Below are 26,993 nucleotides of genomic sequence, written 5' to 3'. Positions count from 1 at the left end.
TACATTTATGATCTTTCTTCCTTTCCTTTCTTTATACTCCAAATGCAGACATTGCAGAGGCAGGAGGAGGAGAGAGAAAGGTATGAGAGAGAGAGGGGAAGAGAATCTCCCAGGTCTGATTGTCCAAAAGGCTGAACTCACGCTGGAAAAAAAAAGAGAGGAATGGGAAAGGCACAGAGAAGCCCCTAATTTATGGCTTTTCCCTCAAAACTCAATGCAAAGTGATGAAGTTTAATGCCTTCTCCTATCCACCAGACCACCCCAAACCGGCCGAAGAAAACCAAGAAAACAAGAGCAGTGAGAACAGTACAGGAGGAGGCGGAGAATAAGAAGACCAGAAGTTGACAAACTTTTCCTGTTCTTCGAGAAGCTCTTTTTTCCCTCCAGTCCTCCTCTTCTCTGATAGAGATAGGAGAAGCTGAGAAGGAAGACGAAAGAAAGAATGAGAGATTTTCCCCTTATCTTCCTCTGCCTGCCATTCTAGTAGTCCCTGGTCTGCATCTGGGTCTCTCCTCCCTTCCTTGCATGGCCTAGTGAGGAAGGATTATATTTTTGTCCATGTGGATGGAGATAAACTAGTATTGTTTATAAGCGTCGCTGTTTGTTTGGTTGGCCTTGTCTCCTTGTTTGAGGAAGTGGGGAAAGGTGGAATCTTTCGTTGGATCATGGTGGTTCCAAGGCTGCCGGTGGCCTTGTGACTTGGTGAGCTGAAAAATTCTCTCCTGTTCTTGGCCGCTTCTTTCTGCCTCGGTCGCCATTGTTTTAGTGGAGGAGGTCGGAGGCTTGTTCTTGGATGTTTCCCTTCTCTCCGGGTCACGCGTTCTTATGCCAAGATTTTGTTTCCGCAAAAAAAAATCTTCTCCTTTTCCTTTTCTTGGTTTTGGTTGGACATTGGCAGAAAGGAGGCACTTTGATCGTTCTGATGTTCTTTTCTTGCTAATCCTGCCTTGCCCCCTTGTTTCTTGGATTTGGTTTCTGTTTGATTATTCTCGCAGTGTGCTTGTGATGTGATTTTAAGAATTGTTTTGGAAAGCTCTGATGTTTTTGAGCACTTTAATGTTCGGAATCCTTCTTCCTCCACGATCTCCTGCAGTTTGTGATACTGTCTTCAATTTTGCATTTATTTCCCTTTTCCTTTTTTTTCTCGCACCATGTCCTTACGTGCTGCAAATGCCAAATTACAGGTCTCCTCTTGGTAACGCAACCTGGGCTTTTCTTCTGCTGATGATAAAGATGAACTGAAACAGTTGGCATTCATAACTCAGTTTCTTGGGAGCAATATAGAGGCCCGGCTTGCAAAATCTATCCACCGTTGTTTTACATCCGAGCACTTCGTAAGTAGGAGATTTTGTTGTTGTGATTTTATAAACTAATGCTTGATTTACCTTTTTTTCTTTAGACATTGTTTTACTTGTTGATCAGAATTACTTAGGTGTTTGTAAAAAAAGGCAGCCTTGCATCTGAAATAAGTGATGTTTTCTATATGCGCTTCTTGTGACGTGGTCCGAGGGCTTCATTTGTGTGCTATTTCATTCACTTTGGACTAGCTGCCCTTCTATCCTGCATTTTTCAGGAACTGAGCTCTCAGTTGGTGGGAGGTGTGAGTGTACACCCCTACCATCTAGGTTCGAGTCCTCTTAAACTCGAATTTGGGTGCATATTTCTTCTTATATATGCAATGCCACCTAGTTCCTCTTAGGTTGGTTGAGTTTTTTTTTTATCCTGCAAATTTTCTTCCATGGATTAGACCGCTGGCACTGATTTATTTCCCAGCTAACCTCATTTTCGGTTGATTCTTGTTTTCTTGCTTAACTCATTGCAATTATAAGAAATTGTGATATGGCTCATAGTCAGAGTTTGCAGAAAACAAAAATAGGACCCTTGTTTTTTTTTTTTTGGTCTGCTTACCTGCTGCGATTGCCAATTTGCAGGTCTCCTTCAGGTGCATTTTCCTTGGCTGCAAAAGGAGCAATAGCTGAATAAACCGGCTGAACAATCCGTTTGTTCTTGGAACTACAGAGACTTGGTCTGCAGATTCTTCCATCCAGCATTGTTTCACATCTGACCACTTTGTAAGTAGGAGATATCTTCACACTAGTCTCCTAAACATAATGCTTGTTTCAGTTCTTGCGTAATTATCTGGATGGATGCCTATTATGGAATTCGTCATTACAAAATTAGTGATACTAGCAAACTCAAACATCTGTATTCGTATATTCTTATTTCTTAAAAAAACATCTGTATTTGTATTCTGAAGATGCGGCTGAAGTCTGAAGAGGTTCACTTAAATACTGTTTGAGTAACTGCTGGGCCGTTGGTACCCTCTTTTGCTCAAGGAAAACACGTGTTGTTTTCCCCATATCTGGCTTGAAGGAAGCTTATAATTTGATATGCCAGTCATTTAGTAAGGAATTATAATATTGGATCATAATCAATACTTAGCAGAAAACAACAACCAGGGTCTTGACACTGCAAAATTCAGTGTAGAGTACAGGCATACCTGTTGATGCTACACATTCAGTCAATGATATTTTATACTGTTGGTTATTCAGGTCCCGGTGTTAAAGTGTATATGGTGTTTGTGATTATGCCTGAAATAACTGTTAGTTGATAGATGAACTTTAAAGGCTGTTGTTGCTCTATTTACATGTTCCTGATATTGATGGAATATGGTGTGTTAAGTAGATCAGATCTTTTCTAGACCAGTACCATTTGAGCTAGAAAACACTCAGAGAATAGTGTTTATGAGTTTATCTTTTATCAGTCGACGAGATTAATCTATAAGTGTGTGGTATTCTTTTTGGAAAATAGTGCTTATTTACAATTAGCTGACGAGTTCTAGTGACTGAAAGGACTTCCGTAACTTCTTGCCCCATGCAAAGACTGCATTACTACAGTATGCCATTACTTGTAGGGTCGGCTTTGTATGATAGGATTCTCCGTTTGACCATTTCAGCCTTTTCCCTTTTCTCATTTGTTTCCCGAGTGAAATCCAAAATGAAAGGCTGCACATATGGACAAATTTGTACTGACTTGTTGTGATCCTCTCCAAAAGATAAAAAGGATCATCACAGTGTGTTTGTTTTGGCCCACTTAGACCTGTGCATGAGATTGGTTTGGACAGTTCAGGGTTGGGGATGGCTGGATTCATTAATTGCAATGATTTAGTATGAGTATGAAATCATATGTATGATATCGGGCATTATTCCATAGTCCACAAAACTCTCTGAATGCTCTGAGCAGAAGTATGGTAAATGTGAATGATCTCTTGATAACCTGGAATCTCTGTCAATACTTGTCAGGAATGGGAACAAAAGTTGAGGCTAAGATCTTTTCTCCAGGATACTTTGACATGGCAGATTCTAGTGTAAACTCAAACTGCAATGTGCTGCGTTACCACGTGGAGAGCAAACCAAGTGGGCATCGTAGTGACAGGTTCACAATAATATCTGCAAATGGATCTGTACATTATAACAAGGAAATGCTAAAGCGGACAATGCTTGTACATGAAGCTACATTTCGGAAACAGGTAAATTTTGTTGAAACCATGGGCTCTATATTTTTTATGTAGAGAAAGAAAGCATTCCTTTTAGTGTTGGTGTTGGCTTTCTTTTCCTTGCCTATATTTGCAATACTTGTCTCATTTTCTTTACTATTTGGCGTCTATATAGGTGTACGAACTTCACCGTCTGTACAAAATTCAGAAGGACCTAATGGCACAGTTCCAAAGAGAGGAGTTCAATGGTTATCTTAGATATGCAGATACATTACAGCAAAGGTCCTATGCATCAAATGCACCATCTGGGGATGTACAAAGAGTCTGGCAAATCGAAACTCCTATTTCTGGACACGATCTTAAGCAATCATCCATAGATTTCATGAATGAAAGTAGTTCACAGTATAGTGTGAATGTAGCTCCTTTGTGGCATAATAATGTTAGGCCGAGAAAGAAAATGTTGGACCTTCAGCTTCCGGCAGATGTGTATGCCGATGATGATGTGGAGATCCTGGATGAGAAGCCTTTGAAAAGTTTTCCAGGGACTAATGGCTCTGTTCTTGGTGGAAGTGTTATTAACCTTGGCAATAGTGAGTCTTCACATGTGCAGAAGAGTTGGATCACTGATATACAGCTGCAACACGACTCATCTATGGATAAATTGAATAAACCAGTCGAAGAGTCATCTAATATGAAAATAACAGATTTTCTTGGTGTGCGAATCTCTACTTCTCAGAACCAGCATGTATCACAGGGAGTGAACTTGAACCTTCTAGGCTTGCAAGGCAACTTAAGAGAAAAGTGTGTTGGTAAAGTATCTGATTCAAGCTTCATTGGTGCAAACGAGGAAATAAAGCATAGCAATTCAAGACAGAGAAAGGATGGTAAGATTTCTATACCTGTTCTTTCAAACAGAGAAAGGATGGTAAGATTTATATACCTGTTCTTTCTGGCAAATTCTATAATCATATTTTACTCTTCTTTTTCAGATCCAAACGCCAGCATGGCATGGTTACAACACAAACAAAGTGGTACTGATTCCTCAATGGGGCATTACTTGTCCAGTGCTAGATCCTTCAATCATTTAATCCTTTCACCGCCTCTCTTCAGTGATGCACTGAATTCTCCGTGGCAACACAACTATACAAATTACTTGACTAAGAGTTGTAATGGTACTGTTGAAACATCCATTGCTAAGAATGCTCTCTCCAATGGTATCTTAATGGATTCACCATTTCAAAAGATTCGTGGAGAGCCACAATATCAAAAGCTTCCCCCACTCCCTGAGTACCTGAAGGATATAAATCTGAACGATGCACAAGCAGATAACACTGCCACTTGGGAACAGGAAAGTGAGAATTCAGTGGTTGATATCTCTTGGGTCAGAAAGAAACTGGTAAACCTGATGAAGTCACAAGTCCCATCGAGTTGTGCAAATGGCCATTCCCAGACTTTGGTCAGTTCCACATCATATTCAGAAGATAGAACTCCCACAAGATTCCCTGGCTTCCCCATCAGTGCTGCTGCTGAAAAAGATTCTCGGTGCTCACCCACTCTACATTGTGACATAAGCATTGCACCATTGATTAAACATGAAGCTGACATGGAAATGCAACCCCAAAGCAAGAATGCTGACACAACTATTAGGAATCTCATTGACCTGAATGAAGCATTGCCGATCATGGACGATCCAAAGATGGATATTCGTGAATCAGAAGGTGACATTGTTCCTCACGAACCTGATGATCCTTTAAGGGATTCTCTTGCCATAACTGCAGCAGAGAGCCTGGTGGGAATGTGTAATGATGTCGTTCAGCCAGGATCTCCTCAACTTGACACTTTGCATTGGTTCGCCGACCTAGCTACATCGAAGGAGAACACAATGTTTGACATTGACAGTGATGATGACTTTGAGGCTTTGACACTGAAGTTGCAAGAAACCAAAAGTTTTGAGTTCCATTCAACACCAAAAACCCAGGAGGTTAACAGCAATGATGGGCAGTGCTCTGCAGCATTACTGCTTGTCACAAGACCACGGAGAGGCAAAGCGCGAGGACGCCCTCAGAAGAAAAACTTTCGTAAGGGCGTTCTGCCAGGTCTCGCATCGTTGCCAAAGCACGTGGTGTCAGAGGATCTTCATACTCTTGGAAGGTCAAAGCCAGTGATCCCAGCAAAGCGGGGAGGCCGTAATGTGCGGCAACCAAGGGGGAGGCGCCGGGCGAGAAGCGTGGCTGTCACCATGGAGGAAGCTGAGGTCAGCCCGCCACCAGTGCCACCACCACTTGTTCCTGCTGACTTGGACGCTGATGGGCTGGGGATAACCAAGTGGGGAAGGACAACCAGGCGCTGTCGAAGGCCAAGATGCCCACCAGCGAACAATGCCTCATTGCGTGTAGCTTGAGAGAAGTTTTTAGGTGTCTTACCTTATGAGAATTGATCAGAAACTGTGTTTTTTTTTTGGTGAGGGAGTTGGAGATAAATTCAGGGACTTGTAGGTTAAAAGTAATCAATCAAAATTGTAAATGCTTCTCAGCACTAATTTGGCTCCAGAAACCTGCATTGGATCATAACATTGTACATCGCTTTAAAATGAGCTCTAATTCTAGAAAGAAATGCACCTGGAGTGTTGGCCTTTCTATCATTGTATGTTGGAATTTCGGTTTCGGTAATTGCATTTGGCTATTGAGCAATCAGAGTGTAATACCAGGTTCAGAGAATAGTAATACACATGTTGGATAAGCAGCAGGATTTAGTCTTTTTTTTTTAACTGGTGATGTCATGTAATCATTTGAAGCACTTTTAGCCAAACATGTCGTCAGTTTGTTGGAGGTGGTGAGAAGTCTTGGTACTCTCGTTGGTTTTGACCATGAAGTAGTTGAGCTAAACATATTGGTATAAATGCATGTTTCAGTTTCCTATTCCTTTTTTTAATATTCAAATTCTTGTCACATTTGAGATTTTTTTTCTTTATTTCGAGGCACATGAGCATTTTGTTTATACAGGCGAAAGCTTATGGTTACCATGTTTCTGTGTTTCCACATAAAAATATATTTGATGGCCTGCCAAACAATTGTTAAGGGGCAAACGACTTTTGGGGCTTTGGTTGGGCCAAAACCTTGGAAAGTAAGCAAAGCCCATTCTGACTGTCACCAGTTTTTTCAGATTTCACTCCCCCTTTTGAATTCGCTCGAAAAACAGTAAGTAAATCTCAGTTCTGTACTTTCTCATTATTTCTCATTCTTTTCAATGAGGTAGAGAATTCAAGTCAAGGCAAAAAAAAGCCGCATAATCCTCCGATCTAATTTACTTATTATTTAGGGCATTGATACAATCTATAATGCAGACATTTGACCAGTACCTTTTCTAAGCACATGTTACCAAAGTTTAATAAATAATAGTGTCATTGAAGTACTTTTTATGATTAATTTAGCAATATTATTTTCTTGGGGCAAAATTGACACTTGTGTTTAAAATAATTGTTAGTTCTGAAAATTTGACTGCACATGTAAAAAAAAGGACTACTACATATATTTTTGACCCAAGGTAGCGTTATCTTACATGAAACAACTACTTGCACGTGGATTTACTACCAATTGCACCGGACTTAGATTTGCCCATATGGTTGTTGAGTTTGTGCTATGTCGGACCCATCCTTTGGGGTCACCTCGTGTAACTCATACTAGTCCCTGGATCAGTAGCTGGTACGCACGAACTCCAACAAAAATAGATATCATAGTCATACATCGAATAAATACGATAATAAAGTACATTACAGAGTTCATTACAACTGAAGCCTGAAGGCATAAATTAACAAACCCTTAAAATACAGCGGAAACACACAAAAGCGACCCAAGCCCTACAGGCAGCTTGAGTGCAGACGAAACCGGCTTCTCTAATCTTCACCTTCTCTTCCGACGAAAATTAGATGCTTAAGGGTAGATCAAGGATAAGGCTGTAGAGTCTTTTAGGTTTTGCGAAAAGCTAGTTTTATTGATGCAGGGTTCATTTTGCAAAGACTAACTTTTAATAAAAACACTTCCAAGGAGAAATACATAAGTTGAGCTTATGGGGGTTGACGGCCCTGGGGGAGATACATCCGTCCCGCCAGTTCCCACAAGTCTTTTGCCTGAGGACACACAGTCCAGGAGGCCTAGGGCACAAAATCAAAATCCTTCTTTTCGAAAACACGGGCACACAGCCCACTCACACACCAAGGAGATACTCACGCTGAAAAACTAATCATTGTGACCAAACCATAGCATGTCCTTGACCGAGGACACGGCTATCTGGATAGGTTTAACACTCTGCAGAGGTTGTACACTTTACCCACAAGATATGCACAGGCTCCCACCTTAGCAACTGGTGAAGCCGTCATAACGAGACGTAACGACCTCACAACGAAGCCACAATATCCACCCATGGGGCACTAAGATACCAGGGGCTTTAGAAGAATCACGGGAAAGATCACTTAGCAATCCCAAGGCTTGACTTAGCCTTAACAATATCACCAGCCGAACCTTGGGCTACACACTACCCAAGTCTTCTCCTGGTCCCCATTGCCACTACCGGCCTCCGGGTGGGTACCGCACTAAGTCAGAGGGGTTAGGTCAAGTCCTGCCCATACAGGCCATGTGGTTGTACGAGTGGATACTAGGTGAGATGTCACAGCGAACCGGTCCTTATGCGACCGAGGTAAGAGTCTCCCAGCAAGAACACCACAAAGGCGAACCTTGCTCCAAGGTGGCTCCCACCTTTGTGGGGCACCTTACTCATCCTCGTCAACACTACTCTAGAGTTTTCCCAAGAACACAAGTGTTACACGCACCAAGCACACACCATTTCTCATTGTAAAGCATGGTTATCACCTGTAAATAATCTAGTTCTTTCTTTTGAGCAAAGCAATCCTAAGCATACTAGTAAACAAGCATTCTTCCAAGCAATCATTATAGTTGATGTTGGTAATCTTCTAGGGTTTCAACGGAATAATGGTAACAATGACAAGGCATGGGATAAACAAGCTGGGTCATAACTATTCTAGCATTTCATTAAGAATCATAACTACTAATCTAAACATGCATACTCCTATTATTTGAAACAATGGCTCTACGGGTTGTGTTTAAAAATATAGGATCAACATGATCAACGGTTGTAAGACTTGCCTTCGTTGAAGTCCTCGTCTGCTCCTTCTTCAAACTCCGGGTCCTCAGGGTCTTCCTCGAATGCTCCTTCCTCTAATAATCGCAACAATGACAAAGGCACAATCAATCAAATAATTAAAATAATGGCCAAACAATTTACAAAAATTATGAAATTGATATGATTGGATAGATCTCGAATTTAGATGAATATCGGTGGAAGAATCGAAACGGAGTTAGGACGGAGGAGAAACGGGCTTCGGAAGTTTTGCCGGGAGAAAAATTCAGAAAAAAGAAAAGGGGAGAATATTCGGCTGAGTCGGCTCGGAACTGGACTCGGCTCGACTCTGGGATCAGCTCGCGGCTCGGCTCATTTTTCGGCTCGGCTCACTGTCGGTGGGCTCAACGGCTCAGCTCGGTTTGGGATCAACTCGGCTTCCACGGGCGGCTCGGCTCAAGGAAACGGGCTCGGTTTTCGGCTCGGCTCGCTGTTGGTGGGCTCGGCTTCAAGGGGACCCACATGTCAGCCACACGGGGGGGGAGAGGGTATAAGAGAGAGAGAGAGAGAGAGAGCAGAGAGAGGGAGGCTCAGGCACAGAGAGATCGGGAGGGAGAGAGGGGCGGCTCGGGTGGCGGCGGCGCTGGCGCGGCGGCGGGGGCCGGCGACGGGGCACCGACCGGAGGGCGGCGGCAGCCGGAGGGAGGCAGCAGGCCTCACCGGCGGGGGCTGGCTGGCGGCCGGCCGGCGGCTCGGGGACGGGCAGCGGCAAGTGGCAACGCGGCGGCGGGGCACCGGCGGAGGCCGGCGACAGGGAACGGAGGCAGCTGGCGACAAGGAGGGGCCCAGGTATGCTTCGAGGAGAGGGAAGAGACAGAGGGAAGGGGAAGGAAGGGGAGCTCACCGGCGGCGGGGCTCTCGGAGCGAGGGCGGCGGCGGCACGGGTGCTCGGGAGAGAGAGGGGTGAAGTGATGAAGGGATGGGGAAGAAGAGGCACTGTTCACCGCTATATATAGCGGCCGGCGGGGCGAGGAGCGGCGCGCGGGGCGAGGCGGCTCGGGGTGCGAGACGGTGCGGGGCGCGAGGCACAGGCGCGGGGCGCGAGGACTGCCGGCGCGGCGCGGTGATGAGACGGCAGACGCGGCGCGCGACGACGGGACGGCGAGTCACGGGGAGAGAGAGAGAAGAGAGAAAGAGAGAGGAAGGAGAGAGGAAAGGGGGGGGGGGAATAGGGATTTGATAAACCTACCCCCACTTAGGAAAATCTCGTCCTCGAGATTTGAGGTTCTTCTTCGAAGAGGTAGGGGAACTCCTTCTGAAGATCATCTTCACGCTCCCAGGTAGCTTCAGCCTCAGTGTGGTTGCTCCACTGCACTTGACAGAATCTGACCACAGATCTTCTGGTTTGTCGCTCTGTTGTATCCAATATTTTTATTGGTCGCTCTTGGTACCGTAGGTCCGGTTGAAGGTCCATCACTTCTATCGGTACTTGCTCTTCAGGAATCCTTAAGCACTTCTTCAACTGTGATACATGGAAGACGTTGTGAATGTCCACCATTTCCTCTGGAAGTGCGAGGCAGTATGCCACGGCACCTATCCTGCTTAATATCTTGTATGGTCCAATATATCGGGGTGCTAATTTTCCTCGAATCCGAAATCTTCGTGTGCCTCTTATCGGCGATACCTTCAGATATACATGATCTCCCGCCTCGAACTCAAGATTTCTCCTTCTAGTGTCAGCATAACTCTTTTGTCTGCTCTGAGCTGCTTTCAAGTTCTCTCTTACTTTGGCTACATGCTCTTCAGCCTCCTTTATCAAGGCTGGTCCATAGAGACAGCGTTCTCCGACCTCAGACCACATAAGAGGGGTTCTGCACTTTCTCCCATATAATGCCTCGAAGGGTGACATCTTCAGGCTTATCTGATAGCTATTGTTATAAGAGAACTCTGCATAAGATAAACTTTTCTCCCAATCTTTTCCATATGTGAGCACACAAGCTCTTAGCATATCTTCCAGGATTTGAATCACTCGTTCTGTCTGCCCATCGGTCTGCGGGTGATAGGCTGAGCTGTAGTCCAGCTTAGTTCCTAAGGTGGCATGTAGGCTTTTCCAGAATCTTACGGTGAATTGAGGGCCGCGATCTGATACAATTCTACTCGGGACATCATGAAGCTTGAGGATATTGTCCACATACAACTGTGCTAGCTTGTCTCCTCCATAAGTTACTTTTACCGGTATAAAATGAGCTACCTTGGTCAAACGGTCTACTATGACTCATATAGAATCATGTCCTCTCTGAGTACGGGGTAATCCCACAACAAAGTCCAACCCGATTTCATCCCACTTCCAAACTGGGATAGGAAGTGGTTGCAATAATCCTGCTGATTTCTGATGTTCTGCCTTAACCCTCTGGCATATGTCACAGCATGCGACAAATCTAGCTATGTCCTTCTTCATTCCTGACCACCAATACTTCTCTTTTAAGTCCAGGAACATCTTTGTCGACCCAGGGTGGATCGAATAGGCAGAGTTATGGGCTTCGTCCATAATGAGTTTTCTAAACTCTTCTTTATTAGGAACACAGATCCTATCTTTGTACCATAAAGTTCCTTGGTCATCTACTCGGAATCCAGGTGCCTTGCCTTCTCCGGTTTGGACCTTAATTTTCTGTAGCTCTTCATCTTCTTCTTGAGCTTTTCGGAGTTGGCCTTCTAAGGTAGGTTGGACTATCAAGGTATTGACACAACCTTCGTTGACTATTTGGAGGTTTAGGCGTTGAATTTCCTTAAGTAGCTCTGGCCTCCGTTTCTGAACTTTCAGGTTGTAGCAATGAGCCTCCTGCTAAGGGCATCTGCTACGACATTGGCCTTGCTTGGATGATACTGAATATCCAGATTATAGTCCTTAATCAACTCCAACCATCTTCTTTGCCTTAGGTTTAAGTCTGGCTGGGTAAAGATATAATTTAGACTCTTGTGATCTGTGAATATCTCACACTTATTTCCAATTAAGTAGTGTCTCCAGAGCTTAAGGACATGCACTACGACTGCTAGTTCCAAATCATGGGTCGGGTAATTCTTCTCATGCTCTTTTAACTGTCTAGATGCGTAGGCGACTACCTTACCATCTTGGATTAGGACACATCCTAATCCTTGCCTAGAGGCATCACAGAACACCGTGAAATCCTTGTGAATATCTGGCAAGGTTAGCACTGGGGCTGTGATTAATCTATCTTTTAGCTCTTTTAGCTCTTCTCACAAGCCTTGGTCCACTGAAAGGGTTTTTCCTTTTGGGTCAGTTCAGTCATAGGTTTTGCTATCTTCGAGAATCCTTCTATGAACCTCTAATAGTATCCTGCCAATCCAAGAAAACTTTTGATTTGTGTTACGTTAGTCGGCGGTTTCCAATCCGCGACTGCCTTAACTTTAGCAGGATCCACTGCTACTCCTTCTTCCGTTATGACGTGTCGAAGAAAAGCAACTTTTTTTAGCCAAAATTCACACTTGTTGAATTTGGCATAAAGCTCATGGGCTCTTAATCTCTTCAAAACTATTCTTAGGTGTTGTTCGTGCTCTTCGACCCTCTGAGAGTAGATGAGTATGTCGTCAATAAAGACTACGATAAACTTATCTAACTCTTCCATAAATACCCTGTTCATTAGGCTCATAAAGTAAGCAGGAGCATTGGTTAATCTAAAGGACATTACTGTGAACTCGTATTGTCCATACCGGGTTACAAAGGCTGTTTTAGGTATGTCACTTTCCCGAACCTTTAGCTGTTAATACCCTAACCTCAAGTCAATCTTAGAGAAGAACTTGGCTCCTTGCAGTTGATCAAAGAGGTCATCGATCCTGGGCAGTGGGTATTTATTCTTTATTGTGACTTCATTTAAAGCTCGGTAGTCTACACACATCCTAAGACCACCATCTTTCTTCTTCACAAACAAGACAGGTGATCCCCACGGGGACGAGCTAGGCCTTATATATCCTTTCTCTTGCAACTCTCCTAGCTGCTTTTTTAACTCCACTAGTTCATTTGCTGCCATACGGTAGGGTCTCTTGGCCATTGGGGATGTTCCGGGGATAAGATCTATGATGAATTCTATTTCCCGGTCAGGTGGCATTCCAGGTAGTTCCTCTAGGAACACATCTGGGTACTCCTTCACTATGGGCACTTTGTCCGGAGTGGTGGCTTCCAAGTTGCACAACATGTGCTTGGGTTTTGGTCCCTTAGGCTGACATTCCACTTTAATACCATGGTTGTTAACTAGGGTGACTTTTCGGGTGCCACAAGCTATGTTGCCTTGACATTTGGCTAACCAATCCATCCCAAGGATGATATCTATTCCATCAGATTGGAGAACCACTAAGTCTGCTAGGAACTCTACCCCACTTATTATAATTTTCACCCGGGGGCATCCTAATAGGCACTTAATTTCCGCTCCGGGAGAGCGTATCATAAGGGGGGGTCTTAAGCATGACAGTTGGAATTCTATGCTTAGCAACAAACTTTGAGGATATGAATGCATGTGAAGCTCCAGAATCAAATAGTACTGTTGCTAGAGTTGAATTGACAACGAACTCACCGAAGACGATGTCCGGTGCTTCCTAGGCATCACGAGCATCGATGTGGTTGACGCGGCCTCTTCCAAAGGATTGTGTTGTCCTCTTCTGCTGTCCTGAGGCTTGGGGTCCACCAGGTCCAACTCCCGACGCTGCTGTCCTAGCACTTGCTGCGGGGTTCGTCGGGGCTCGTGCTGCGGTAGGGTTCTTGTGTGGGCAGTTGGCTATCACATGCCCGGGCTCTCTACAATTGTAGCAGACTCTGTCCTTATTCCTTTCCGTCACCTGTGCAATAGTTCCACTGCTATTCTGCTGACTTACTGGGTGCTGGCTGCGGTAGGCTAAATTTGCTGGTTGGTTATATCCCTGAGACCGATACTGCATGGTTGGTTGGTGTTTTGGCTTCTGGTGGTAGCTAGGTCTGGGCCTTACAAACCTTTCTTGCTGCTTTTGCTTCTGTGCCAAAAACTTGCGCTTCCAGTCATTGTCTCCTTCAGTCTTGGCCTCCTCTACGATGATGGCTCGATTCATCATCGTATTGAAGTCCGGGTACGTACTTGCAGACAAGTGTGTCTTCAGGGTACTATGCAGTCCCCTTCTGAAACGGTCCTGCTTCTTCTTATCTGTGTTCACATCCTCAGGGGCATAGCGAGAGAGCTTCGTGAACTTGCTGATGTACTGATTTACGGTCATGGACCCTTGCTTCAAGTCGCGGAACTCCGCTGCCTTCATCTCGATGATCCCTTTGGGAATGTGATACCTTCTAAATTCCTCCTGGAATTCCTTCCATGTGATGGTACTAGAATCTTCTACTGCTTCTTGGTAGTTTTCCCACCATTCTAGGGCAGCTCCTGTTAGTTGGTGTGATGCCAAAAGAACTCTTTCATGGTCGCTGGGGTTTACAACATCCAGCTTCCTGTTTATGCCCCTTAGTCAATCATCTGCTACTAAAGGGTCATCTTCAGTGTGGTCAAAGGTGGCTAGTCTCAGTCTCATGAACTCAGTCATTTTGGGCTGTGGCCCCTGACCATGTCCACGATTGCCTTGAATGCCTTGAGCTATGGCTTCGGTCAGACGATTTGCCATCAAAGCCACAAGTTCCTCCACAGACGGTGGGGGTGGCAGTTGTCCTCTTAGTTGGTTGTTTTGGTCATAACCTTTTGGCTCTTGGTTTACTTCTTCATCATGATCTAGCTCTTCCATGTTTTCTCTTTGGGCTTGGGGATACAGTGGGGCTTGCCTAACCCATCCGCCTCGGTTATGATTCCCTCCTCTCGTTCGTGGTTTTCCCCTGGGTTGTCGTCCCACTTGAATCTCACTAGCGGCCTCATATCCTTCACGAGCTTGACGCCCTTGGTGTGGCTGGATCCTGGTTGTCCTCTTAGGCGGCATCTGCTTGAAGGTAGGAGAAAAGGTAAGGCTCCAGAGGGGATAGCTGATCATTAGGCTACTAGGGTTCTTCTAAGAGCACTTGATTAACTAAGGCACATAGCATTAGCACGAACATCAATCACATAGCATTACATTACACAAGATTCAATACAAACACGAGCATTGGAGCTAAGGGCTCCAAGCAACACAGAACTGCTACAAACACAACTCGCTACTACACTACGATACAAGGGTTACATCACTGGACACACTACTAGAAGTCTGACACGCGGTCAGCAGGCGGTACATTGGTCTTGACGGCGCTCCTGAATTGCGCTGTTGCTGATGGTGAAGAGGGGCTTCAGGGGTAGGCTGCACTCCACTCTGCAGCGAGGTCGATGTCGTCATGGCTAGCTAGCTCCAAGTCGTGCATCTGACTAAAGGTTCTAGCCATGTCCTCCTCATAACCATCCAAGTCAATGTTGTTCTCCCCCACAGACTCCTGGCTATCCTCCGAGTCATCGTCGCGCACAAACTCGCGCTCGAAGGGTTCTTCTTCTTCTTCTTCTTCCTCCTCGGATCCTTCTTCATACATCTGGCCTTCTGGCTCTGCTCCGGGAGCTGGTGGAGGTGGTGGCGGCACTGCGACCGGTGCTGATATAACTCTGCCAGACGTAATTGCGCTGGCGACTCCTGGGGGCAGGAGGGGAACTCCGGGTAATTCCAAGCGCTGAACGCTGTCAAGAGGAGGCAAGTGGAAGGTCCTCTTCCTTGGGGTGAGCTTGCGGTGCGGTCCTCCGTGTGTCCTATGGCAAGTCAAGTAGGCTTTGTTAAGCTCCTTGACATAGTGCTCGAAGGTCTCCATGAGGGCCTTGGTGACATCTTCGGCACATCTTTCTGCAGCTGTGGCCTGCTCTCGGACTTGTTGCAGCTGCCTCCGCAGAGCTCTTTCCCGGGTCTCTGAGTGTTTTGCCCTCTGGATACTTGCCCTCCACTCGAAGCGGTGGCTCTCATATAGCTGGTCCAGTGCGAGAAGGTACTTCACTGTAGCAACTAGGGTAGGGTCGTCCTCTCTTTGACCCAGGCCTTCCAGCCTTCTCATCCTATTGCACCACACTGGGCGGGAACGGTCACTTACTGGAAAGAATTTCACCGGGGTACGTCCGGTGTCCTTCTCGTGCTTCTCGCAGAAGTGGAGTAGGGCTTTACGGGCTGCAGTTTGGTAGGTGTCACTGTACTCAGCCCCATAGGCAACAACAATCCATGGTTGCCAGTCTGTATGCTCAGGCGTCTCGAACACAAGGACATGCACTTCACATTTGTTGGTACCATGCTCTTGGTACTCCCGTCCACGGTACTCTGGACGCTGAGTATATTCGAACCTCATCTGTGTCTCCAAAGGATGAGGGGGAAGCCTTGCACGTCCAAGCAGTAGGTGGCGGTCCATCCATCTCCTTCCATCTGCCAAGGTCTTAAGGAACAGAAATGAGTCGGGATTGAGTAAAAACTTTTGTTAAATGGAGCATCAATGTATATAGGCAATAGGGGTAAGGAAATTTTGTCAAAATAATTTGTAATAAAATTATCACTCTTTTACTCAGCCAATCCTAAGGTTTCGTCCTACAGTCAACCTGGCTCTGATACCACTCTGTCGGACCCCTCGTTTGGGGTCACCTCGTGTAGCTCATACTAGTCCCTGGATCAGTAGCTGGTATGCACGAACTCCAACAGAAGTAGACATCATAGTCATACATCGAATAAATACAATAATACAGTACATTACAGAGTTCATTACAACTGAAACCCGAAGGCATAAATTAACAAACACTAAAAACACAGCGGAAACACACAAAAGCGACCCAAGCCCTACAGGCAGCTTGAGTGCAGACGAAACCGGCTTCTCTAATCTTCATCTTCTCTTCCGACGAAGTCAGCCACTGGATCATCTGGATCCACAATTAGCAAGTGTGAGTACATAAGGTACTCAGCAAGTCCTACCTCAAGGGGGGAAAATTAGATGCTTAAGGGTAGATCAAGGATAAGGCTGTAGAGTCTTTTAGGTTTTGCGGAAAGCTAGTTTTATTGATGCAGGGTTCATTTTGCAAAGACTAACTTTTAATAAAAACACTTCCAAGGAGAAATACATAAGTTGAGCTTATGGGGGTTGACGGCCCTGGGGGAGATACATCCGTCCCGCCAGTTCCCACAAGTCTTTTGCCTGAGGACACACAGTCCAGGAGGCCTAGGGCACAAAATCAAAATCCTTCTTTTCGAAAACACGGGCACACAGCCCACTCACACACCAAGGAGATACTCACGCTGAAAAACTAATCATTGTGACCAAACCATAGCATGTCCTTGACCGAGGACACGGCTATCTGGATAGGTTTAACACTCTGCAGAGGTTGTACACTTTACCCACAAGATATGCACAGGCTCCCACCTTAGCAACTGGTGAAGCCGTCATAACGAGACGTAACGACCTCACAACGAAGCCACAATATCCACCCATGGGGCACTAAGATACCAGGGGCTTTAGAAGAATCACGGGAAAGATCACTTAGCAATCCCAAGGCTTGACTTAGCCTCAACAATATCACTAGCCGGACCTTGGGCTACACACTACCCAAGTCTTCTCCTGGTCCCCATTGCCACTACCGGCCTCCGGGTGGGTACCGCACTAAGTCAGAGGGGTTAGGTCAAGTCCTGCCCATACAGGTCATGTGGTTGTACGAGTGGATACTAGGTGAGATGTCACAGCGAACCGGTCCTTATGCGACCGAGGTAAGAGTCTCCCAGCAAGAACACCACAAAGGCGAACCTTGCTCCAAGGTGGCTCCCACCTTTGTGGGGCACCTTACTCATCCTCGTCAACACTACTCTAGAGTTTTCCCAAGAACACAAGTGTTACACGCACCAAGCACCAAGCACACACCATTTCTCATTGTAAAGCATGGTTATCACCTGTAAATAATCTAGTTCTTTCTTTTGAGCAAAGCAATCCTAAGCATACTAGTAAACAAGCATTCTTCCAAGCAATCATTATAGTTGATGTTGGTAATCTTCTAGGGTTTCAACGGAATAATGGTAACAATGACAAGGCATGGGATAAACAAGCTGGGTCATAACTATTCTAGCATTTCATTAAGAATCATAACTACTAATCTAAACATGCATACTCCTATTATTTGAAACAATGGCTCTACGGGTTGTGTTTAAAAACATAGGATCAACATGATCAATGGTTGTAGGACTTGCCTTCGTTGAAGTCCTCGTCTGCTCCTTCTTTAAACTCTGGGTCCTCGGGGTCTTCCTCGAATGCTCATTTCTCTAATAATCGCAACAACAACAAAGGCACAATCAATCAAACAATTAAAATAATAGCCAAACAATTTACAAAAATTATGAAATTGATATGATTGGATAGATCTCGAATTTAGATGAATATCGGTGGAAGAATCGACGAAAACGGAGTTAGGACGGAGGAGAAACGGGCTTCGGAAGTTTTGCCGGGAGAAAAATTCAGAAAAAAGAAAAGGGAAGAATATTCCCGGAATATTCGGCTGAGTCGGCTCGGAACTGGACTCGGCTCGGCTCTGGGATCGGCTCGCGGCTCGGCTCACTATCGGTGGGCTCGACGACTCGGCTCGGTCTGGGATCAGCTCGGCTCAAGGAAACGGGCTCGGTTTTCGGCTCGGCTTGCTGTCGGTGGGCTCGGCTTCAAGGGGACCCACATGTCAGCCACACGGGGGGGAGAGGGTATAAGAGAGAGAGAGAGAGAGAGCAGAGAGAGGGAGGCTCGGGCACAGAGAGATCGAGAGGGAGAGAGGGGCGGCTTGGGTGGCGGCGGCGCTGGTGCGGCGACGGGGCGCCGACCGGAGGACGGTGGCAGCCGTAGGGAGGCGGCAGGCCTCGCCGGCCGGGGCTGGCTGGCGGGCGGGCGGCGGCTCAGGGACGGGCAGTGGTAGGTGGCGACGCGGCGGCGGGGCACCGGCGGAGACCGACGACGGGGAACGGCGGAGGCCGGCGACAAGGAGGGGCCCAGGTATGCTTCGGGGAGAGGGAAGAGAGAGAGGGAAGAGGAAGGAAGGGGAGCTCACCGGCGGCGGGGCTCTCGGAGCGAGGGCGGCGGCGGCACGGGTGCTCGGGAGAGAGAGGGGTGAAGTAAGGAAGGGATGGGGAAGAAGAGGCACTGTTCACCGCTATATATAGCGGCCGGCGGGGCGAGGAGCGGCGCGCGGGGCGAGGCGGCTCGGGGCGCGAGACGGCGCGGGGCGTAAGGCACGGCGCGGGGCGCGAGGACTGCCGGCGCGGCGCGGTGACGAGACGGTAGACGCGGCGCGCGGCGACGGGACGGTGAGTCACGGGGAGAGAGAGAGAGAAGAGAGAAAGAGAGAGGAAAAGGGGGGGGGGGATAGGGATTTGACATGCTAAGTTTGGCCCAATAATACGAGAAACAGCGAAGAAATCAGGTTTCTCGAGAAGAAAAAGTTTATCGAAGTTTCTCGAGAAGAAAAAGTTTGTCCAATGACTAAGGTCAAGTGGTAAATCTTGCAAATGCCACAACCACATGCCTGTGTTGAATACAATAGGGATTTTAATTTTGTTTTACAATAGGCTGAAATTAGTAAAAATTTATCAAAATTTCAATCATCATATACTTTGTGAGTATCACATAACAGTGAAAAAAATTCCATAATTGATATTTCGTTCCTCTCCAAAATTTGTGAAATTTTACAAGAAATTCTGCGAAATTTTAATCCCTGAATACAGCACGAGCATTGTCTTTCCTGCCATCCTTGATTGCAGCACTCATGAACACACACGACTTGTGATAAACCAAAGGATTTCAAGCAAGATGGTACAAGTACATTGGTGGGACCCAGGGAAAGAGAGAAAAGGCATAAAGAGTGCTAGCTAGGGCATGCATCATGTCTTCCCAACCAAGTATTTACAGCCTTTTCTCTTGCTTCTTTGATCAGTGAAAAGACTGGATAGGAAAGGGAAGAGCATCTGAAAAATCTTTTGGATTTATTTACAGCCTTTTCTTTGCCATTGATTTCTCGAGTGATTATTTTGTTTTGCATATCTATGAAATTTGTGCAAGTCTGATTGGCTTTGAGATTGGTAGATTATTGCAGGGTCCACGAGAAGCACAAAGACATAAACATGGGATGACACAAGATATGAGTAAAATATTTTTGAATTCTCAATATTTAGACATAGACAATTCCGATTTCTAGCATGGCATTATGACCAATGTTCAGTTCTATAGTTACATACTAAAACTGCAACGTGTTGACAGGGATCTCAATTCGCTGCAGCCAAAAGAGGAGCAGCATGATCATTTCTATGTGAGCACCAAAGCATGGCAGAAAGCAGGAAAGATCATCGTATGATCCATCTCTCTCTCAATGCAATTGCTCATGGATCCACACTGCACACACAGCTTGCTCAGTGCTCAGGATAAAGTTCTTCATTTCAGAATCTTTTTTTAAGCAGACATGCAACTGGACCCCAGCATCATGTGCAATTGAACCGGGCCCATTTTTCAGACATTGTTGATTATTCATTAGTAGTACTGCTCTCTAAGAAAACAGTGTGTTTAGAGAAAAACGCCAGGCACAAAACACAAATTAACCACAATACAGGATACCACAACAGCTTACCTCCTCAAAAGGATTGCCAAGCCACAAAAGAGGATACCACAATGAGTGGACTTTTCCCTTGTTAAATCATATTTCTTCTCTCTTCTCTTCTATGGAGCAAGTGCTACTTTTTACCTTTTCTTTTTTTGACAAAATTTTGCATGGATCAGTGACTCTATGGTCCTATGCACACCTCTCCATGCCAGTGGGGCCATGTACTTTGTTTGTACCTTTTTGGGAGGCATAGAACAGGGGCAAGATGGTAAATGGTAGTCCAGGCCAAATAAATTCCTTTCTACAGAAAGAACGAAATGCCTGGCTAGCTAACCAACCGTCCTTGAAATGCATTTGATCATAGTTCACACCTAGCCGGGTGTGCATCGTGTAGTACTGTGAGCTTCCCATAAATTTCAAATCTCATTTGGAATGCAGAATTTGTAGGAATTTTGCGGAAAAAATATTCACTTTGGGAATACCCGCATTACATCCACGCATGCCTCGAGTTCTTTTTCCTGCACATATCATGTATTTCCATACAGGTCTCCGCATTGTTATTTTGCAACTAAAATTGGTGTTTATGAAACGATGCAAGGTTTGACGAAAAAAGAATGTGTGTACTCCAAACAAAATTGCATGTGGAATTGGTAGGAGAGACAAAGCAATAGTGTAGCATCTTTATTTGTGTAAGTGCACACACTTAAAATGCAGAGGCATGAATTCATGATTCAAGGAAATATGAGGTACACATTGCGTAGTCATCGAAACAAACATAATCCCACCAACAAAATGGGATCTGAATTAACTTAATTGTGCATTGAACAAATTTGCTTGAAAGAAAAATGGTGCATTGAACAATAGTCCCTATCATAGACATTCTCACCAAATACCCACGATTGCAATAGTCAAACATTCCCTCCCATATATCCCTTTCTCATGCAATATGGATTGGTGGGGGTGGGGTATCTACATTGTGGGTATATATCCCTTTCTCCAAACATGAGAAAAGGAAAAAAAAAAAGAGTGGTCAAAGTGTTAGATCACCACTTTCTTCTTCTTTGGAATTAAGTAGTTCAACCACTTGATGTCATGTTCCTTCCAAACAAACCACCTTTGTTCGGTGCTTATCTTTGCATCAACTACATCATCACAAACAGCACTAAACCATATTAACAACAACTAAATTACTCAGAACATTAGCAATGGAAGAAGAAAAAGGGGGAGAGAGGAAAAAAGGAAACCAGGTGGCTAGGTTTTTAAATACAAACGGCTAGTACTACATACCCGTACTGCCCTAGTGCCATAAATATACTCACATGAACGTTTCCCGCCCAAAACCAGGACACCACGTTGCTATGCTTGCACACACATCAATTCTTTTGCCCATGTACCCTCTCCCAAAACAAATGTATTCTTTGACCAATGCAACCACACATCTGTATCTTCTTCTCCCAAAAAAGTCTTTTTCCAAAACCCTCAACCAGTTCCACAACGAAAAACACACAAAATATACATGCAAAATACTACCAAATAGCCTTGTTTTTGGATCAGTTGCACCTGTTCTTCCTTGCTCGCTCACATAGAGGTTGTTGCACTTTTAACCAAATCAAAGAGCTCTCTCATGTTCATGATCTCATCTCACCACCTTTTGGCCATCTTTAGGCAGGCTTCAACCATCAGAAATAAAATAATCATCTGATATATATATACACTATGTGTGTGTGTGTGTGTGTGTTATATATACAAGCTCGTATATATATATATATATAATTGTTGCCATTAGAGTCATCAGAAAGGAAATAATCACCAGGATTGCACTTCTTCCCCAGCTCGAGACCAGCACAGGAATTAAAGCAAAAGGGGAGGACAGGCAGACAGATTGAGGGAGGCATTGAGCCACCAGGAGAGCAGAGCACCAATTAAAGGCAGCAGCAGCAGCCATTGGCCTGCCATCTCCTTCCTTGCTATCTTTAGCAGCTGCTTGCATTGCTTGTGCAAGGCAAGGGAGGCAGGGGAGGTGGGGGGAGCCGGAGCAGAGGAGAGGAGAGGACCCCTCCCCTGTTTCCTGTTCCTCCTCTGTTTCTTGGGTTGGCCCGCCGCGCCGGCGTCCGCGGCGGGGGCCATGGGGTGCGCGTCGTCGAGGGCCGGGGCGGTGGCGTCGCCGGGGTACGAGGTGTCGTCGTCGTCGTACGAGGTGTCCAGGAGCGCGTCGTCGGAGCCGGGGTCGGCGTCGATATGGAGCCGGCCGGTGCGGCTGGAGGCGTTCGAGCTCGGCGGGGACGTCGGCGACAGCGAGGAGGAGCGCCGTCGCCCCGGGGAGACCCGGTTGGGGAACCTGCGGCGGTGCATCGAGGGTGAGCAGGCCGCCGCCGGGTGGCCGTCGTGGCTGAGCGCCGTGGCGGCCGAGGCCGTGCAGGGGTGGGTGCCCCTCAGGGCCGAGAGCTTCGAGAAGCTGGAGAAGATCGGGCAGGGGACGTACAGCAGCGTATTCCGGGCGCGGGAGCTGGCGACGGGGCGGCTGGTGGCGCTCAAGAAGGTGCGGTTCGACAGCCTGGAGCCGGAGAGCGTGCGGTTCATGGCGCGGGAGATCCTCATCCTCCGACGGCTGCAGCGCCACCCGAACGTCGTCGGGCTCGAGGGCCTCATCACCTCCCGCTCCTCCTGCGCCATCTACCTCGTCTTCGAGTACATGGAGCACGATCTCGCCGGACTCGCCTCCGCCCCCGACGTCGCCTTCTCCGAGGCCCAGGTACCACAAGCAAAGTTGTCAGAATTGCGATATGAATTGTAGGATTTCACGACACCATTATCGCGGGATCGTGATCATGTAATCTAGACATGGTGATCCTGATAACCTTGCCTGGATGCGCCATGACCATCGCACCAGACCTGAACACTGACGACATGTGATGCGTGCAGATCAAGTGCTACATGCGGCAGCTGCTGGAGGGCCTGGCGCACTGCCACGCGCGTGGGGTGATGCACCGCGACATCAAGTGCGCCAACCTTCTGGTGAGCAACGCCGGCGAGCTCAAGGTCGCCGACTTCGGCCTCGCCAACACCTTCTCCCCGTCGAGTGCGGCGCCGCTGACCAGCCGCGTCGTCACGCTCTGGTACCGCCCCCCGGAGCTTCTCCTCGGCGCCACCGCGTACGAGCCCTCCGTCGACCTCTGGAGCGCCGGCTGCGTCTTCGCCGAGATGCACGCGCGCCGCCCCGTCCTCCAGGGCCGCACCGAGGTCGAGCAGATCCACAAGATCTTCAAGCTCTGCGGCTCGCCGCCAGATGACTTCTGGCGCCGCTCCGGGGTCGCCCACGCCGCCGTCTTCCGCCCCCACCACCCCTACCCGAGCCGCCTCAGGGACACCTTCGCCTCCTGCATGCCCGAGCACGCGTTCCGCCTCCTCGCCACGCTCCTCTCCCTCGACCCCGCCGCCCGCAGCACCGCTGCCGCCGCCCTCGACGCTGACGTACGTTTCATTCATGCCATGCTGTCTCAGTCTGAATCTTCGTATTGTTGTTGCTCATGCCATTTGCCATGCACTGCTGCTTGATCAGTACTTCAGGACGCCGCCGTACGCGTGCGAGCCGTCGAGCCTGCCCAAGTACGCGCCCAACAAGGAGATGGATGCGAAGTTTCGAGAAGATTCTAGAAGGTACTCAGCCATTGCCCATCTAGTCCTAACAGTTCGTTGCCTTCTTGGAGCACCGCACGTCCGCACCCGGCCTGTGCTGAAGTATTGAAGCAACATACCATTTCCAGGAGGAGCAACGGCAGGAACCACGGCGGCGAGGCGGCGAAGCGGCTGTCAAGGCTGCACAAAAGCATGCAACTGCAGGACATGAACCAGAGGCACGGCAATGGCCACGTCCACGCCGAGGTGCACCGCCGTCAGAGACGAACTCTCACAATCACCGTGCGTGTCCAGAGCTGTCCTGAGCGCTGCTGTTGGTTCCACCCGCAGGAATCGCTGCCCGGGGCCGGTGACGGCGCGGCGGCCAGGAAGGACGGCGAGGCGCCGCTGTTCATCGACCTGCAACCCGTGCCGGCGATCAGCAAGCTGCACGGCGACGACGACGGCGACCGCGCCGCGCCGTGCGCCAGGACCATGTCTAGCAGCTACAAGGAGGCGCCCCGGCTCGCCGACAGCCTCCCGCTCTCCGGCCCGGTGCAGCTCGCAGCGTCCACCGGCTTCGCCTGGGCCAAGAAGCCCCGGCCCGACGCGGCGGCGACGAAGAGGGGCTTCTCCAAGGGGCCAAGGACCAACAACAATGGAGGAGAAGACGCTGCAAGAACCACCACCGCCGCCACCACAGCACCGTACGAGGTGGAGAAGCAGAAGATGACCAAGCAGTGGGCACACGTCGCTGAGGCTTTCAGCACCTCTGAAGCTTACAACAACAGGTTGAGGCAGACGCTGGATGTCAAGCAGCTCAAGACTGGAAAGGTCTCACCACTCACAACACTTGCAAATAAATCCGAAACCACGACCGCTTCTACTATCCTATCCGTCGAAATCATCTCACTACCTCTACCTCACAAAGCAGCTCCGGAGCGAGTCCCAAAGCCAATTCGACACAAACGGCCGCTTGCACAAGTGGGAACCATCGCGAAAAAAATTCTATGTAGCCTTGCTCCAGACGCCTCCTCCTGTGGCACCGCTGCACATAGTATTTTTTCCAGCATTGCATTGCGATGTTGAGTTTTAGTTTGTCTCAGTTACTGAATTTTGTTTCTGTGTTGCGTGATCTGGTTGGTACTGGGGTGTTTCAGAAGTACAAGGGGAAGGTGGACAGGGTGGACTTCTCGGGGCCACTGTTGTCGCAGCCCCGGCGCATCGACGAGCTCCTGCAGAACCACGAGCAGCAGATCCGGCGAGCCGGTCGCCGGTCATGGTTCCAGAAAGGTGACTTCGTACCCCATGCTGATGCATGCATACTGCTGTAGCTTCTCTGAAACTGCCATTGCTTCCTTCTTGACAGGCAGCAAAAGGGAGCAGCACTGACAGAGGCATGGCATGGTCACAAATCACAAAACAGAACACCATCAGATTGTATGTACTTACCACAAGGAAAACAAGATGTGCTGCAAGCAAATCAAAGGGATAAAGGAAATATAACCATGAGTTCTCTTGATGAGCAGTTGTTTTTTCAGGGCTGGACTGGACACAGCCAGCCCCATGCCATCAGAGAAAGAGCTGAGGTGGAAACTGTTGTAGTATTTTTCAGTTTTCATGCAACCAAATATGTTCCACCTGAACTGAACAATTCTGTTGTTGTACAAGATTTTTGTGCTCACATGTGATGATCAGATAAATCGGAGGCTCCGAAATGTGGTTTCCAAATTCTGTACAGCATGAGGTTATAGAGTTGCCAATCATAACGCCTGTAGTATCATCCCATTGTCACATCGATTTCTTGTCTTCTTCCATCATTAGCTCAGTTTATTCCTTGCTAATGCCTGAAGAAACAAACCCCGCATTTTGTTGATGTTTGTTGAAATAACGCTACCGCTGCTTATACATATTGGCAGAACTCCAACTCCAGATCTATGAATGAGAAGATTTAAGGTGAATTATTCGTACTACCCTTGATTGCGAAGTTTACCCCCTTCCCCAACTCCACCGAAGCAACACCATGAGGACCTCGCTGGAGGTCGAGACCTCGCGCCATCCACGCCCACCACCACCACCTCCTGCCTCACCCTGCGCCCATTGGCGACCTCGCCGACCATGAGCCCAGCACTACTCCGTACCGTCCGGAGTGGCAACAAGCGGCGGCTAGTGAAGGCACTCCTCGCGGACCCATTCGCCCCCAACCTTGAGGCCACCGCAACAACTGGAGGGAACATGTCCTCCATGTGGCCTCCGCGAGAAAGCACACGGAGCTCGCGTCACTCCTCTTCCATGCCCCGCACCTCCTCGTTGCGTGCAACGCCACGCTCGACATCCCATTCCACCTTGTCGCCCGTGCCAGGGCCCACAAGGTCGTTTCCCTCCTTGTCCTCATCCTCCCCTGCAAGCTCCCTGCACGCCTTGACCAGGGCCACAAATAGGTGCAACGAGATGAGGTTGCACGACAATGAGTTAGGAGAGGATCCGAGCACCGGTGGGATACCTATGGCAAAAGCAAGTAATATTCTCTTAACATGCCACCAATGCGAGAACGCGGTAGTAAGGTGCCTAATTGCACTGCCAGCAACCTGGGTTCAATTCCAGATGTTGGCAAAGGGTGAGAACAGCCTTTTCAAAAAAAAAAACCTCTTAACATGGTGGGCTGGTTGGTTTCAAGAGGGCAGAACCATAGCTCCAGGAAAACATGAACTGTTAGGGGGCCGGATGGGCTAGCAAACGTAAAGCCCACCTCTTCTTTCCTTCTATTTTCTTATCTTTTATTTGATAATTTTGTTGTATTATCTCATCTCTACTCTGAGTTTCGTCTGCCCCCCTCCGCATTTCGCTCCCGTTCCATGCTTCACCCCCGCTTTTGTATGCCGACATGTGGGTCCGTCCCTTGCTCCCCACTCTAAGCCTGGCTCTTCTATGTCTCCACTCATCTAATCCCGCACCGCTCGGAAGCAAATTGTATAGTACTTTTTATTAAAAAAATTATAAGATCTTGATCCAGTCATATATCTTCTAATTTAATGATTAAACTAAAAAAAGAGAAAAGAAGAATGACATGTGTCATTAGTGGTTTATAGAATTTGCTTCGGCACTGCTCGCCTGCCTAACTCCTCCCCTCCCCACAACTGCGCCCCATCCCCTCCCCGCAGCCATAGCTCCTC

General features: G+C 47.6%; 2 protein-coding genes across 5 annotated transcripts; both read left to right on the top strand.

Annotated features, from left to right (window-relative positions):
• The first annotated feature begins 50 nt into the window (after positions 1 to 50).
• LOC133905269 (uncharacterized) lies at positions 51 to 6,132 on the top strand. Of its 4 annotated transcripts, XM_062347014.1 has the most exons (7): positions 51 to 702; positions 1,185 to 1,334; positions 1,574 to 1,625; positions 1,932 to 2,072; positions 3,303 to 3,529; positions 3,672 to 4,380; positions 4,486 to 6,132. In XM_062347014.1, the coding sequence occupies exons 5-7, from the start codon at positions 3,305 to 3,307 to the stop codon at positions 5,895 to 5,897; spliced, it is 2,346 nt and encodes a 781-aa protein (XP_062202998.1). In that variant the 5' UTR covers positions 51 to 702; positions 1,185 to 1,334; positions 1,574 to 1,625; positions 1,932 to 2,072; positions 3,303 to 3,304; the 3' UTR covers positions 5,898 to 6,132. The 4 variants fall into 4 exon arrangements, with proteins under 4 accessions (XP_062202998.1, XP_062202997.1, XP_062202999.1 ...); XM_062347013.1 differs by lacking the exon at positions 1,574 to 1,625; XM_062347015.1 differs by lacking the exon at positions 1,574 to 1,625 and having other exon boundaries at positions 51 to 774.
• A 15,842-nt stretch (positions 6,133 to 21,974) lies between these two features.
• LOC133905510 (protein IMPAIRED IN BABA-INDUCED STERILITY 1-like) lies at positions 21,975 to 25,625 on the top strand. Its single transcript, XM_062347319.1, has 7 exons — positions 21,975 to 22,957; positions 23,128 to 23,676; positions 23,765 to 23,862; positions 23,970 to 24,087; positions 24,172 to 24,654; positions 24,981 to 25,113; positions 25,190 to 25,625. Exons 1-7 carry the CDS (start codon positions 22,331 to 22,333, stop codon positions 25,210 to 25,212), a joined length of 2,031 nt encoding a protein of 676 aa, XP_062203303.1. The 5' UTR covers positions 21,975 to 22,330; the 3' UTR covers positions 25,213 to 25,625.
• The last annotated feature ends 1,368 nt before the right edge of the window (positions 25,626 to 26,993 follow it).

This window comes from Phragmites australis, chromosome 22, assembly GCF_958298935.1.
Source record: "Phragmites australis chromosome 22, lpPhrAust1.1, whole genome shotgun sequence".
In the NCBI taxonomy this organism is placed as follows: domain Eukaryota; kingdom Viridiplantae; phylum Streptophyta; class Magnoliopsida; order Poales; family Poaceae; genus Phragmites; species Phragmites australis.
Note: the sequence above shows the minus strand (reverse complement) of the source record. Positions and strands in the feature narration are given on the sequence as shown.

Bases quoted from the DNA above. Each gene is read 5' to 3' on its own strand.
- LOC133905269 (XM_062347016.1), top strand. From the start codon at position 3,305: ATGGGAACAAAAGTTGAGGCTAAGATCTTTTCTCCAGGATACTTTGAC. The intron at 3,530-3,671 runs GTAAATTTTGTT...GCGTCTATATAG, and splicing joins AAGCTACATTTCGGAAACAG to GTGTACGAACTTCACCGTCT. The intron at 4,381-4,485 runs GTAAGATTTCTA...CTTCTTTTTCAG, and splicing joins TTCAAGACAGAGAAAGGATG to ATCCAAACGCCAGCATGGCA.
- LOC133905510 (XM_062347319.1), top strand. From the start codon at position 22,331: ATGGGGTGCGCGTCGTCGAGGGCCGGGGCGGTGGCGTCGCCGGGGTAC. The intron at 24,088-24,171 runs GTGCACCGCCGT...TTCCACCCGCAG, and splicing joins ATGGCCACGTCCACGCCGAG to GAATCGCTGCCCGGGGCCGG. The intron at 24,655-24,980 runs GTCTCACCACTC...GGGGTGTTTCAG, and splicing joins AGCAGCTCAAGACTGGAAAG to AAGTACAAGGGGAAGGTGGA.